General features: G+C 27.2%; 2 protein-coding genes across 4 annotated transcripts; both read left to right on the top strand.

Moving 5' to 3' along the window:
* The first annotated feature begins 2,450 nt into the window (after positions 1–2,450).
* Positions 2,451–7,030, top strand: LOC126856794 (PI-PLC X domain-containing protein 1-like). Of its 3 annotated transcripts, XM_050605663.1 has the most exons (7): positions 2,451–3,034; positions 3,131–3,283; positions 3,850–4,032; positions 4,628–4,859; positions 5,194–5,547; positions 5,925–6,112; positions 6,594–7,030. In XM_050605663.1, the coding sequence occupies exons 2-7, from the start codon at positions 3,235–3,237 to the stop codon at positions 6,953–6,955; spliced, it is 1,368 nt and encodes a 455-aa protein (XP_050461620.1). In that variant the 5' UTR covers positions 2,451–3,034; positions 3,131–3,234; the 3' UTR covers positions 6,956–7,030. The 3 variants fall into 3 exon arrangements, with proteins under 3 accessions (XP_050461620.1, XP_050461612.1, XP_050461629.1); XM_050605655.1 differs by having other exon boundaries at positions 2,451–3,283; XM_050605672.1 differs by lacking the exons at positions 2,451–3,034; positions 3,131–3,283 and having other exon boundaries at positions 3,858–4,001.
* Positions 7,031–8,600: 1,570 nt separating this feature from the next.
* LOC126856861 (uncharacterized) lies at positions 8,601–12,110 on the top strand. The gene is made up of 2 exons (XM_050605780.1): positions 8,601–8,809; positions 11,629–12,110. The coding sequence occupies exons 1-2, from the start codon at positions 8,675–8,677 to the stop codon at positions 11,998–12,000; spliced, it is 507 nt and encodes a 168-aa protein (XP_050461737.1). The 5' UTR covers positions 8,601–8,674; the 3' UTR covers positions 12,001–12,110.
* The last annotated feature ends 1,696 nt before the right edge of the window (positions 12,111–13,806 follow it).

Below are 13,806 nucleotides of genomic sequence, written 5' to 3'. Positions count from 1 at the left end.
TCGCATTACAGTTTTACGGCAGTAAAAAATAATAATGGATTTGATTATTGTCAGATATATATTTAGACAAAGTTCGAAAAAATATTTCTTTTGACGACAATCTTGCATATCTTTATATTGAATATCTTTGTATATCACAGACTAAAAATGGAGACTGTCATTTCATGGCCGATGAATATTAAATCAGTGTTCAGAAATAGATTAAATGTATAATTTTTTTGCGCAAGGCAGAATTCAAGGAGCAATATCGGCACGCTTGAATTAAAGATACGTTACGCGTACAAACCAAAATGAATGTACATAACTTATGTACATAAGATATATAACTTTAGAAGAATCTTTGATGGTGCGTTTCTAGAACTCGTGTTACAGAAAAGACAAGAAAGCCGAAAGATTCTGATTCGTCTTATTGTCGACGAACAAGGAAGACAAGAATTCTGACGTGTAGAAAGTGTATATTTCTTTGTAACTCTACGATTACACGAATATTTTAATTTATTATAGAGTTAGACAAAAAAATAATCAAGCACGTAAACTAGGTTCTACAAATTAATTTGGCGTACAGTTTATCGTTGAATTCGGACAAGAATGCCGTTTTAAAAGAACTTTTTCAATCTTGTATTTGTTCAAATGCAATACTTCTCATTTTGATCTTTTTTCTCTCATCTTTTGTTAAAAAAAGGTCCTTTTCTTAAAGTGTATCTCGAAGACTGTACGCGAAGAATCTTTCAATGGCAAACAGGACCGATTTTCTTATGTAATATCGGCACGGAAATTTGCCAGCAAACAACAACGGTTAAACGACCGACAAAGTAGCTTCATAGACTGATTAAATTATCTACCTCAACGAATCAAATTGTATTAACGTCCTTCATGTACTATAATCGTCAACTTACAATTAGAGCATCATGATAAAAACATTTACTGTAAGTTAATGCGCGGAAAATATGTATATTGTACCTATGTATGTCTTATGTAAATAACAGATAATGTGTTATTTATTTAATGTAGCGTAGTCCACGATTGCTGCGACACATAATTTTTCATCGTGTGCGTATATTATATGTATTATATATATGTGTATATATATATATATATATATATATATATATATATATATATAATACATTGGCAAAGTATTAATGAAAAGTATCATAGTTACTAAATTATAATTTTTCAGGAGAATTATTTGTACAATAATTCTCTTCTCGAAATTATTTTATTTAAAACTTTAGTTATAAATCAAAATAAAATATTAATTTAATATCGAAAGTACATGAATTAGAGTCACAATACTTTTTTGATATATAGGACTCATAAAATAACTTTGAAAAATAATTGAAAATGTCCAAAAATGCAGTTACAATACTTTTTATTGGTGACATTGATATTGATATTCGATATCGAATAATATCGATATTAATATCCAAAATTATGTTTTGAAATTTAATTTATTCTCTCTCTGTTTTTCTCGTTGTTTTTAAATTATGACCACGCATTCATTTGCGCCACGGCCACAAATGCGATTAAAATGTAACTGATATTTCTATATTTCTTCTATTATTTGAATACATCATAAAATATGTAATGCTATTTTTTAAAGAAGCATGGCACTCTGTAAATAAATTGTATATCTGTTGTATTGAATTGATGATTATTCATATTCGTATTATTTATTAATATTTTTACTTTATGTACAGATCAATAACTTTTAATAAAATCCACATATTATATTTCATATTTATTATATTGCATTATTTAGATAAAGATATACATCCTTAATTATTTTTATGAATGTAATGGAGAGCTTATAAAGGAGGATTTTTTTACTATCGAAACATTTCAATGGAAAGTCCCAATAAGTTCTACGAGCAACATTATAAAATATTGTATATGCATATTGCAACGCGAAACCGACAGATGCAATTTGTAATATATTTGCGATCGACCCAACCAAATGTACCTTTACGCACCATAAAATATCCTAAAATGTCGAACGATAAATCGCATTCTATACACGTTCGGCCTCTATACCTGTAACGATTAGTCTGTTTGTTCTCACGACGCGTTCCCTTCTGACACGCGGTGTCCCCTACACCCGATCTACGAGGGCGATAATTCAATGTAGAAACTGAATCCGTTCTCTCAACCCCCACCGATCGGTCGAATGAGCTCGCATTCATCAGCGGCTCTCCCTCGAAACTATATATTTTACGAGGGCGTATGCAGGAAATGGTATTTAATGTCGACAGATCAGACCGGGTCCGACCCCGAGTACATGCATGTAGCTGATAATCAATGTGATGGAGAGGCGGACGTGAGGGAAGAGAGAAGGAAAACGAGTGAACCCTGGTCCCTTCAATTAATGTGTCCGAGGAAGTGACGGAATGATGGAAGCGCAATGTACTCGAATGTCCATAAGCGAGCTCTGTATTAAACTACTCCGGCTACCGGTAGTTCGTTCGACTGTCCATCGTTCAGTCACTGGGTTGTCCATCGCGCCTGTTGACACCTGAATTCGTATTTCGTGCGATTTTCATTTCGCGCGTTTCGGCACTTCCCAATGCGACGATAATGTTCGATCCGATCGAGAGATCCTTCTATGCGTGACAAAAGTGAGACGTGATCGGAAGCGTCGAAAAAAAACCGATCGTTATCGTCGTTAAATGCGGTGGTGGAGGAGAATTGTATTTCTTAAACCGCACGTTCCATTGCACACGGATAATTTTTCTCTCGCGGAGAGATTGGAATGAATTTTCGATACGGAACACGACACTATTATCAATGATGTGGATAAATTTGATGGCGAGTTCCATCCTTGCTTAACTTCAACGGTTTAAAAATATAAAAGTGAAAATTGGAAAAGAGAAAGAGAAAGATAAAGATAAAGATAGGGAAAGATTTTTCTATATTTTTCAATTTTTCTATATTTTGCGCTTTTTTCTTGATATATTTTAAACAAAAAATATTTTTAATTTTCCAAAAATAAAAAATTTATTTATCGTTATTTAACAATGACTTATACGACATGCTGGTGAGTGAATAAATCACGAATTTCAAAAATTGTTCTCTCTCTCTCTCTCTCTCTCTCTCAAAAAGGAGTCTCGTATCAATCGTTATGCTCGAACAGATCAGAAACTGTCTGATTAAAACACGAGTGCACGACGATTGCTGATATCGGAATATTGAAAGCGTTAGAAAGCTAATTTCGATCAAAATCCCATCGTTTCAATTATGCAGAAAGGAATTGTTTTATTGATTCTCCATGTCTTCTGCGACACTGGTGAGAGTAAATTTATTATCTTGCCTATATAACATGATTTTTTAGCTTTGCATTATTTTAAAATTAAAAAAGATATATATTTTAAACAGATATTACATTTTTAATACATTGAAGAAAAAAGAAAGAAAGAGAGTCTACACATATATCTACCATTGAAATTATACAATATTATAAATATATAAATAAAAAGCAAATATTTTTTACGGTCACATTTTTTTATAATTGAAATAAATATACTAGTTTTGTTTTAAATATTACTTGTTTTAAATATTAAATATTGTTGTTTTAAATATTATTGTTTTAAATATTAAATATTTTAAAAAAATATTAAAAATATTAAAAATATAAAGATAAAAAAATTGTTATTAATATTTGTATGCCTATATTGTATTAATTGTTATTAATATTTGTGTATTAATATTGTTTATATTTGCTTTTTTTGCTAAAAACTCTCTATGTGAATATTCTTTAATTTAATGTTTTTTTTTAATATATTATTAAACATCAAATTATGATGAGCAATATTGTATTGTGTTTGTCAAATTATCTTTTTTATTTTCTTTTAGTATTGGCAGGACAATGTGGAAAGGTGTGGGTCACAGTTTCCTCTTTATGGAGACCAATTGCTGCTTGCGATAAAGTGGTCGACGCAGAATTAGAAATAAATTGGGAATTCGATTGTCTAGCGGACACAAGATATTCAGATACCCAGATCAAGGTGTTCACTGCTGACCCGTTAGCAGCACATAGTAATAAATTTTGTTTGCTTCTCTTGCGTATTGTATTCCGTTGCTAAAAGATGACGATTGAACAAAATCAAAACTGACACATATCTCTTATTGTATTTAATTGTATTAAGTATTAACTCTGTAAATTCAAAATACATTCTTTAGTATCTCACAATTTATTAAAAAATATAAAAGCATAACGCATACGATACACAGCGTACAATAATTTTTAATTAATGCAAATATAAATCATTAATTTGTTTTTTTTTTTAGAAGTACTGTGAAATAAAGTGTGAAATTTATAAGTTCATCTTGCCGTCATCTTTCACTGATTGCTTAATACAAATCGCCAGCTTATGCGCATTGAAGATTTGAGTTCGTCGTTTAAAACTTGTTCGCTAAGTCTCTCTTCCGCCTATCGCATTCAATTTGAAAACACTGATCCGCTCGAAGTGAATTCCTCAATAGTTTCAAATCGTTTTCAATCCGATTTATCTCTACAGAATGAATCGTCATGAAATCGAGCGCATCAATGTTTTTTATCATATTTCCTCATGATAAATCTATCGAGTTTTGGATAAAGAAAAAAATTGTAGATCCAATTTACTTATTCCAGATAAAATGATAAAGCCTGAATTGACCTTGACTTCCTTACAACGTCCGCGAGGATATTACAGGACAAATATTACAGTCGGTCGGCCACCGTTGCCAGGAGGATGGGATACAAAGGACGGGGCAACTCTTCCAGGATCACATTGTCTCGATTATTATGCAGTCCTTTACAAAGATGGTCACATGCTCTCTATGACTTGTTTACAAATTTGGCCGACTTGGATGTATGATTTGAGGTAATTACTTTGTATATCTCTAAGCATATTTTACGCGCGCGAGATACCGACATTATCTTTCTTAAGTTTCCAATTTATCTTTTCAAACGAGCTAATAAATACTTTATTAACAAGAAGAATTAATAAGGCAGGAAATAATATGTAAAAAGTTGAAGAATTAATTACAAATATCAATCTCTAATATCAGACATAAATATTAATTAGTAACATAAATATTAATTACGTGTTGTAATTATTTTATATCATTATACTAATTTAATAATCACTAATAATTATGCACGAGTTTCTTTAATGTCTGTTATTAATATCGACAAAATGATTCATGTTACCAAAGGAGAGAAATCGGTATGCTTCCTATCGGCACTCTAATGATACCCGGAACACATAATTCCGGCTGTTATAAGCACGGCGATCTGACGCGCCGGGATGCCTTTCAACGATACTTGCTGACGCAAGATCGCGACGTTTGGACGCAGCTGGTGCACGGCATAAGATATTTGGATATCAGAGTTGGATATTACCCATCGATACCGAACGGCACCGCACTCGATGAAGAGGGCAATCATGTAAATAGATTTTGGGTCAATCACGACGTTATTCGCATTACACCTCTTTCAGAGATCCTAAAGGACGTGAGAAATTTTTTGGACGCAGCGAGGGGTGAGGTTGTTATTATGGATTTTCATAGGTAAATCGCAATTGTACACGAGATTTTATCTCAGTTGTGTAGAATATTGCATTGTACCTTTTAAATTCACGGAAGCATGCGTTTATTCGGATTATATGTTTAAATGGAATTCGCGTTATTCCTTGTAAAGTTCGAGTGATTCAAGTCGTTCAAGGAATTATATTATGAAAAACTGGCAAAAATGATTAAATATATAATGTTAGCTGAATTGTCGCCTTTGTTCAAATTATAAATTTCACATTCTTTAAAATTATTTTTGCATACCATTCAATTTTATTTGTTAAAATGTCATTAAAAATATTATTTTACTGATAAATATATTTTATATATTCGGAATCTATGTAATAATAATAATTAATGCAGAAATTAATACATAGATTTCCCGTGGGCTTCGAAGGTAGGCCAAACAGACATCGAAAATTAATAACTATTTTACATCAAGAGTTCGAAGGGTTAATTCTGAAACCAGACAGAGGGGTCGAAGGCCTGGGGCCAACATTGAATGATATCTGGACTGGCGGGAAGCGATTAATTATTTGTTATGGAGATAAGCATGTAGTAAATGGTAAAAGATTTTTGCCATTTTTAATGTATAAAAGTATACAAAGAAACAATCATGTAAATATTTTTTTTTAATAACTGTTTTAATATGTATATTAAACACTAAATTTTCTTAATATGATCAACATTTATATATAATAGAGACTAGATTATTTTTTATTATATTATGAAATTAAAATTATATAATAGTATATATTATATTAAAAATTATGATATATTTTATAAAATATATAGTAAATACTAATTTTTGCAATCATTCTTTTAATAAAAACTTAGTTAAATATATATTCTTCACAAAATTGTTTAAAATTTAACAAAATAATTGTCTTTTAAAATTAAAAATCACTAAATTGTGACCTACAATTTTTAATAAAGATTTAAATTTAAATAAAGATTTTTCTGTTAATATGCGTCTAACAAGTTTAGTTAATAAAGTCAAGTATATTTAATTAATAGTCTCTATATAATTTTTTTTTTAAATCTAGACTACGATTGGCTGTGGCCACCCTTGACACAAGTATGGGGCAATCAACAAACCGTGGAAGGTTTATTCGAGTACTTGGACGAAGAGATCTTGGGATCAAAGAAACGCAAGAATAGTCAGAATCCATTGTGGGCAGTAATGGCAGAGCTGACACCATTCCCATTGGATATATTCTTTAATCTATCTGGTGGACTTCGGCAGATGGCCGATTCCGTTAATCGAAATCTCACTGTCAAGTTTCAAGAGGAGTGGTGGAAAGAAACGAATATTGTTGCTACGGATTTTTTTCTCGGAAACGACTTGATTTGGGTATCGAGAATGTCGAACATAAAAAAAAGTAATATTGCACAATGGCGTTTATAATCAATATATAAAATTACAAATCACTCTTTGTTTCGAAAAAGTGTAATTATAAATTAAACAATCGTTTCCCTTAAACTTCTTCTCTAATAAATTAAATTAAAAATAAAATATATAATGTATGTTGAAATAAATTGATATTTATAAACAAATTGATTCAATTATACGAAATTTACAAAAAACAGGATAATTATTCGCTCATTTATTATTTATATAATTATAAAAAAGAAAGAAAAAGAGAAAAAATAAAAGAAAAAAGCGAGAAAGAGAAGGAAAATGATTAAACATTATAAATACAATTTATTTAAATGAGTTCAATATAATATATTAGCAAAAAATATTAACAAATTAATGCTAGATATTGAATGCATAATATTTATATTGCATGCAAAGCAATCTGCATCGACTTTGCAAATAAAAATTTCACAATTTTTATTTAAATTTTATTTAAATAAAGCGTCATTAATATGTAAATTAATATATTAGTGACTTATTCTTCGCAAAATTAAACATTATTATAAAAGCTATCCAGAATAAACTTGTAATATAATTAACGAGATGCAATGTTCTTTATTGTGGAAAATCATGATTTTTTTGTCGGTATAATTAAAAAAAAAACTTTTCCCTTATAAATGTCCTTATTATCATGATTCTTATTGTCGTAATTATATACATACATTGTTTTTGATGATAAATTGTATCTAAGAAAGAAACTGCTTGGTTTTTAAAAGGATAAATCTTATAACCAATCAGAATTTTTGTTTAAAATAAAGCCTTTCGAGATTTCAAAGAAAAATTTCAAAAAAAATTTCATTTACGGTTTTATTGAACTCTCTTAAACTGAATCAGTGAAATTATATTAGTTAAATCAGTGAAATTATATTAGTTAAATCAGTGATATAAGATACATCAGTGACATAAGATTTCATCATAATATTTCATTGATCTATTTATTAAAAAAATGAACTCTTGATTCAACTCAAATATTTCTTTAATAATAAAAAATAAACAAATGCATTTTGAAATATCTCTGATTGGAATAACCGTTACTATAGACTAATTTTTTTTTCAGTAAAAAAAAGATTTTACTGATTTGCAGTATATATTCATAATTGAAATCGTCAGTGACTATTTACTATTTTTCAATGATAATGCATTGATTCCATTTAAGAAAGAATAAATTATATAAAACATAGTAATGGATATAAAAATGGCAATTAGAAGTCACCGTAAATATAAAACGTAAATAATTATTTAATTATTAATGTTACAAATTATGAACGCTTCGGTCCTTTTTTTTGGACTATCTTCAGCGCCAAAATATTTGGGCTGACTCCTACTTGCCATTTTTATATTCATTACTATGTTTTAATTTTTTGAAGCTTTAAGTTTTTATAATAAATTATTATAAATATAAAATATAAATTATTATAAAATTATTATATATTTTTATCAATATAATGTTGCAGCTGATAGAGTTGAAAAACATATTTTTAATAATTTATACATATGCTTTCTTCTTCAATTAAATAACGCGTGTTTCGTGACAAAAATGCTTAGGTTTAAATCTTCCCGCTTGCTTGCTTCGCATTACCTATTGCCATCTCATTCATTTGATTTGCTAATGAAACCTAACCGGTTAGTCAGACGAAAGAATCAACAGACGCGCTAGCTTTTCTTACGTACGTCGAGAGGACAATAAGTAAGATCGCGACAGAAACAATGCTAACGAATGCAACTGCAAATGTGGTGAAAAACGAACTTTGGTGGTCTATATACGCTTGGTGGACGTGTGTGCTTGTGTGTAAGATGATGTTGTTGACTTGGTACACTGGACAAATACGATATAGAAAACAGGTAAAAAAATTTTCAAGAATACGGAATATTTTCTTATTTATGTGTCATTAAATTTATTTGTTGATCTGTGCCTGATTCTCTGAGAAGATAAACAGACTAGGAAATTAATTATTAATACGAAATAGAACAACTTTGTATTTTTTATTCATAACATTCTATTAAATTGCAATTGTTATAAATATACAGTTTTAAAAATTTTTTGCGCGCAAATTGCTTAAATATATTTATCTCTGACAACTAGCAATCAATCTTCTATTATTTAATCAATTTAATGCAATAGAATATATGAAAATAATAAAAAAAGTGTAATAATAGACCAAATATTAAATAAATAAATTTATTATATATATAAATAATGTATTAATTAATATCACTCGATTTGATATTCTCGGCACGTAATTGATTTAGGTCGTTTTTATTTTTACACGCACATTAATATTGCCCAATTTGTCGATTGCAGGAAACTTTATTTGACATTATCAATATTTGTTAATAGTGGATAATCATGAAAATTAACATACATGCCCAATCAAATTTTGATATTTGCGGTGTTTGTAAATATGATAATTATGAGTTTACTTCCGATACAAAATATACTTCGTATATGTGTATGTGTGTGTAGGTCAGCGCAAGCGCGAGGACGTGCAAAGCGATTAAATAGTAATATTAGAATAAATACAAATTATAAATTATAAGTATCAAAAACTACAATTAATTATATTAATTAATTAAACACACAGATTAACATTATGACAATATATTACTCGCCGCATATTACTCGATACTATCGACATTTTGAATCTGCAATACAAATGACACGATTTTATCTAATTTATAAACAGCTGTTAGTTGACAGCTAATTACTGTCGTGTACGTTAATTGTGAAAGTTGTTCATTAATACATATTCGATCCAATCTCATCAATATATGATTGTAATAATGATTTAATCAAAAATTAGTTTTAATTTTAAGTTTTGATCATGATATCATTATTTGACTATTTTTTTCATAAAATGTATTATTATTAAAAGGAAAATAAGTATTAGTTGTAGTTAATTTAAATTAAATTTAATTTAATTAGATATATAATAAAAGTTTTTGTGAGTAAAAAAGAGAAACAGGAATAAAGGGAGTAGTAGTTAATTATGCTTGCAAATTACAATTAATCACTTGATAATCAAATTTGATATTCTTGATATTTATTTGCACACAATATTCTCATTTAGTGACTGTGAAATATACAGGAAATGCGAAACAAATGTGTCGACTAATCTTGAAGATATATACAAGGTTAAAGGTTATTAAACATAATCAGCATAATTCGAGTTTGTGGAGTATACAATGTCATCGCACATTGCATACTGAGATTTCGATTCTTATTTAAACAAAAATAAAATTTAAGTATATATTTATTTTTTTCTTTTAGTTGTTTTAAGCATAAAATAAAAATAAAATAAAACCAATAAAAATATTTAAATTTTAAATATGCAAATTCCATGTAATGTTAAATGTGGTTATTCTTAGTTCCTGTACACATTTTCAATCATTGTGAGATCTCTATTACATCAAACTTTAAAATAAAGTGTCCAAATTTTGCATTCATATAAAAATATCAATATGGCTTTCAATAATTGAGAAATATATATAAAATAGAAATATATATATTGAAAACTCTAAGAGATAATAGCATATAAGAAATATCACTTGCTTGATAAAAAAATGCACTGATACATAGATAAATTATAATTACATTAAATATATAATTATACAGGGTGACTTATAAAAATTTTGCTCACTGACATGCGTCCGGCTAAAGATCGGCGATGATTAGTCAAACTTTACTTAATAATAACTTTTTTACTTTTAAGCATTATAGGAAAAAATAGTAAAGGACTTTTCTATTCAATTTATTGTGCTCTACTCCCTCACGAGCATTGGCACAATCTTTACAAGACACCCTATATATTGTATAATTTGTCTATGCATTAGTGCATTTTCTTATTAAGCGAGTGACATGTATATATATATATATATATATATATATATATATATATATATATGTAATATATTTAATATATAAAAAGAATATTCTATAACTATAACATTTCTAAAAGATAAAATTTTCTATTAATATTATTTTTTAAGAGTGCTTACAAATCATTATTATTAAATTTTAAAGTGTAATATTGACAAACTTCTTTTTGGATTAATTATACACATACATATAAAGTTGTACAAACATAATGTTAAACTAAATCGTAATTCTCTTTTAAAAATTATAAATACAACGAAATTCTGTGCTAAAGTTTCAATTGGCTTTTGAATTATTGTCCCAATGCATAGAGATGATCTGATACACAGATTGGAATGCAAATTAAATCGATTTCGGAAAATTGGAAATTAAACTTTGCTATAATCTAAAAATAGATCTTTTTCTCAAATATAGTACTTTATTATGATATACGCAATAAAATAAAAAACAATGAAAGGACAGCTTATGTGTATGAACTAAAAGCTTTCAAGCGCGCAGTCAATTAAAATCTTTTTCTTTCGCGGTAAAACTCTCGGTAGAATGACAAATGGGACATTTTTGTTCAAGATAAATTTTCACATTCGTTGTTCTGTCAAGCTCACGTCTCTTTCACGCGCCATATGTTTTTCTTTTTTATTAAATATTAAAATGTTATCGTAAAAATCATCATAGAAATGTGATAAATAAATCTAATCTTTATATTATAATAAAAAAAATGTCTATTATTTACATTGGTTAATCAAAATTACATTCCGATTTAATCAGCTTTGTTTGCGATTTTGCATAGGTGATCCACAGCGAAGAGGACAGAATGTGGATGAAAAAAAAATCAAATATAATTTTACATCCAGCCGGCAATGGTCATCTTGACGTGATTCGGATACGGAGCGCTCATCGAAAAGATCTCGAGACAGTTCTTCCTTTTATAGTTTTTACGCCGTTCTGGTTAAACGTCGAAACATGTAATTCTACGGTAAAGATTTTAATACCGAGTTTTGCATTAATCAGTATCTTATATACTTTGGTACATATGCAACTTCTACGAATGTTTACTTCTTGGAAGTTTTACTTATCTATGACTCTGTATTTAATTTTAACTTATATATGTGCAATTGCTGCAGTCAGATACACTATTACTATCTCAAAATTGATTGATTGATTAAAAACAAAAATGAAAAGAACGAATTTATGATGTCAATATGTTATACTATGTTATACTATCAAATAATTTTTGTAGAAAAATAAATGCATATAAAAATAATATCTAATTATATTTTATATTATTATTTTATATATTATATTATATATTATACATTACATATTATACTGATATTATACTCATTTTATTACAAGATTAAAAAAAAAAGATATTTAAGAGAAAGAGATGTAATTGGCTAAATTACATATGATTATATTGTGTAATTAATGTATAGCTTTTGACATGACAAATTTCCACTGTTATCTGTCATTTAAAACCTATTATTTCTTATTATCTTTTTCCTTATTATCAATGACCAATTGCGTAAAATTGATATAAAGATGAGTCAATTATGTGACTGAATTTTTCTAATTGATAAGACAAACATACTATTTATAATTTTGATATTATATTTAGTACTATTTGATATCCTGTTTTATGTATTTTAGAATTCAATTGTATAATGAGTCATCAAAATTACGTGCTTATTTCCTTAAGTTGCTCAAGAGATATCGATATTTTTTATTATATATTTTAATTAATGTTAGTTTGCGATTTGAAAACTTGCAAACAATTAATAATAAATTTGATTTCTATAATCACCAAAATTTTTGATATATTCTTTGTCACAATTTTTTATGCAAATTTTATTCATGATTAAAGCGCGATGATAAATTTTAATGCTTTTGATAAGTTAAATGTTAAAAAACTATTTCAAATTTATATTGTTTTAAGGTTCTTATCAAACTACAAGTTTTATGGATTATGACAAACATTCGTGCATTGATTTTTAATTTTCAAAAAAAGCAATAGCATGTCATTAATTTGAGCTAAAAAATATATACACATTCTCTTAAATATACTTCCTATTACATATTTTATTATTTTACCTTTTATTTTAATTTTATTTATTTTAGTTTTATTTAGTTTTGTAACTGTTTACTCTTTTTTCGATTCAATCTTGTTTAATATTAATATTTTATTTAATTTAATATTGTGATTATTTAATTTGATATTATTATACTTTAAACTATTTTATATAGAAACTGAGCTCCGATGTGACTTAAAAACAAATTATGTAACACGGTTTTTTTTCATGTCTGACACTCAATAAATTCTTGTCAGAACTTGGAATTTTGATAATTATATCGCGAAGATATGTAATTATGTTAGTCTCCGCAATAAAAATCTCACAAACAAAATCAATAATCATAATAATTCTCTTTACAAATATACATTTGCTATGATGTCTGCTTAAGTTTATAGATTAATTATTTTCAAAAATATAAGATAATAAGAATATCTTTTTAACAATCTAAATATCTTTTTAAATAAATCTAAACATTGAATATATATATGCAATAATTGACTTTTTCTTTAAGAAAAATTTTTTTATATAAAAAAATAATATCTGTTTTATATAAATCAATGAGCATGTACGCGCAATATTTATTTTCAATAAAATTTATATATAAATATATAAATATGAGTTTAGATTATTTTAAATTTAAATATTTTTATCAAAATAAAAAATATAAAAACGTGCATTATTATCTCATTATGTGATTTATATATTAATGTGGAAACAAAATGTTATCGCAATCATCTACACGAAACTAATTTTGTTATTAATTTTCTGTCTATAAAAATAATGTAACAAAATTTTGATATGAGTTAATCATAAATTTAATACTTGACATATGAACAAACTGTTAAAATAATAATAATACTAATATTATATAGATATTAAAAATATTATTTCCAGAT

Source organism: Cataglyphis hispanica, chromosome 2, assembly GCF_021464435.1.
Source record: "Cataglyphis hispanica isolate Lineage 1 chromosome 2, ULB_Chis1_1.0, whole genome shotgun sequence".
In the NCBI taxonomy this organism is placed as follows: domain Eukaryota; kingdom Metazoa; phylum Arthropoda; class Insecta; order Hymenoptera; family Formicidae; genus Cataglyphis; species Cataglyphis hispanica.
This window is presented reverse-complemented; position numbering and strand designations above follow the sequence as displayed.

Coding starts and splice junctions, on each gene's coding strand:
- LOC126856861 (XM_050605780.1), top strand. CDS start 8,675: ATGCTAACGAATGCAACTGCAAATGTGGTGAAAAACGAACTTTGGTGG. Junction 8,810..11,628: donor AAATACGATATAGAAAACAG/GTAAAAAAATTT, acceptor GATTTTGCATAG/GTGATCCACAGCGAAGAGGA.
- LOC126856794 (XM_050605663.1), top strand. CDS start 3,235: ATGCAGAAAGGAATTGTTTTATTGATTCTCCATGTCTTCTGCGACACT. Junction 3,284..3,849: donor CCATGTCTTCTGCGACACTG/GTGAGAGTAAAT, acceptor ATTTTCTTTTAG/TATTGGCAGGACAATGTGGA. Junction 6,113..6,593: donor AGATAAGCATGTAGTAAATG/GTAAAAGATTTT, acceptor TTTTAAATCTAG/ACTACGATTGGCTGTGGCCA.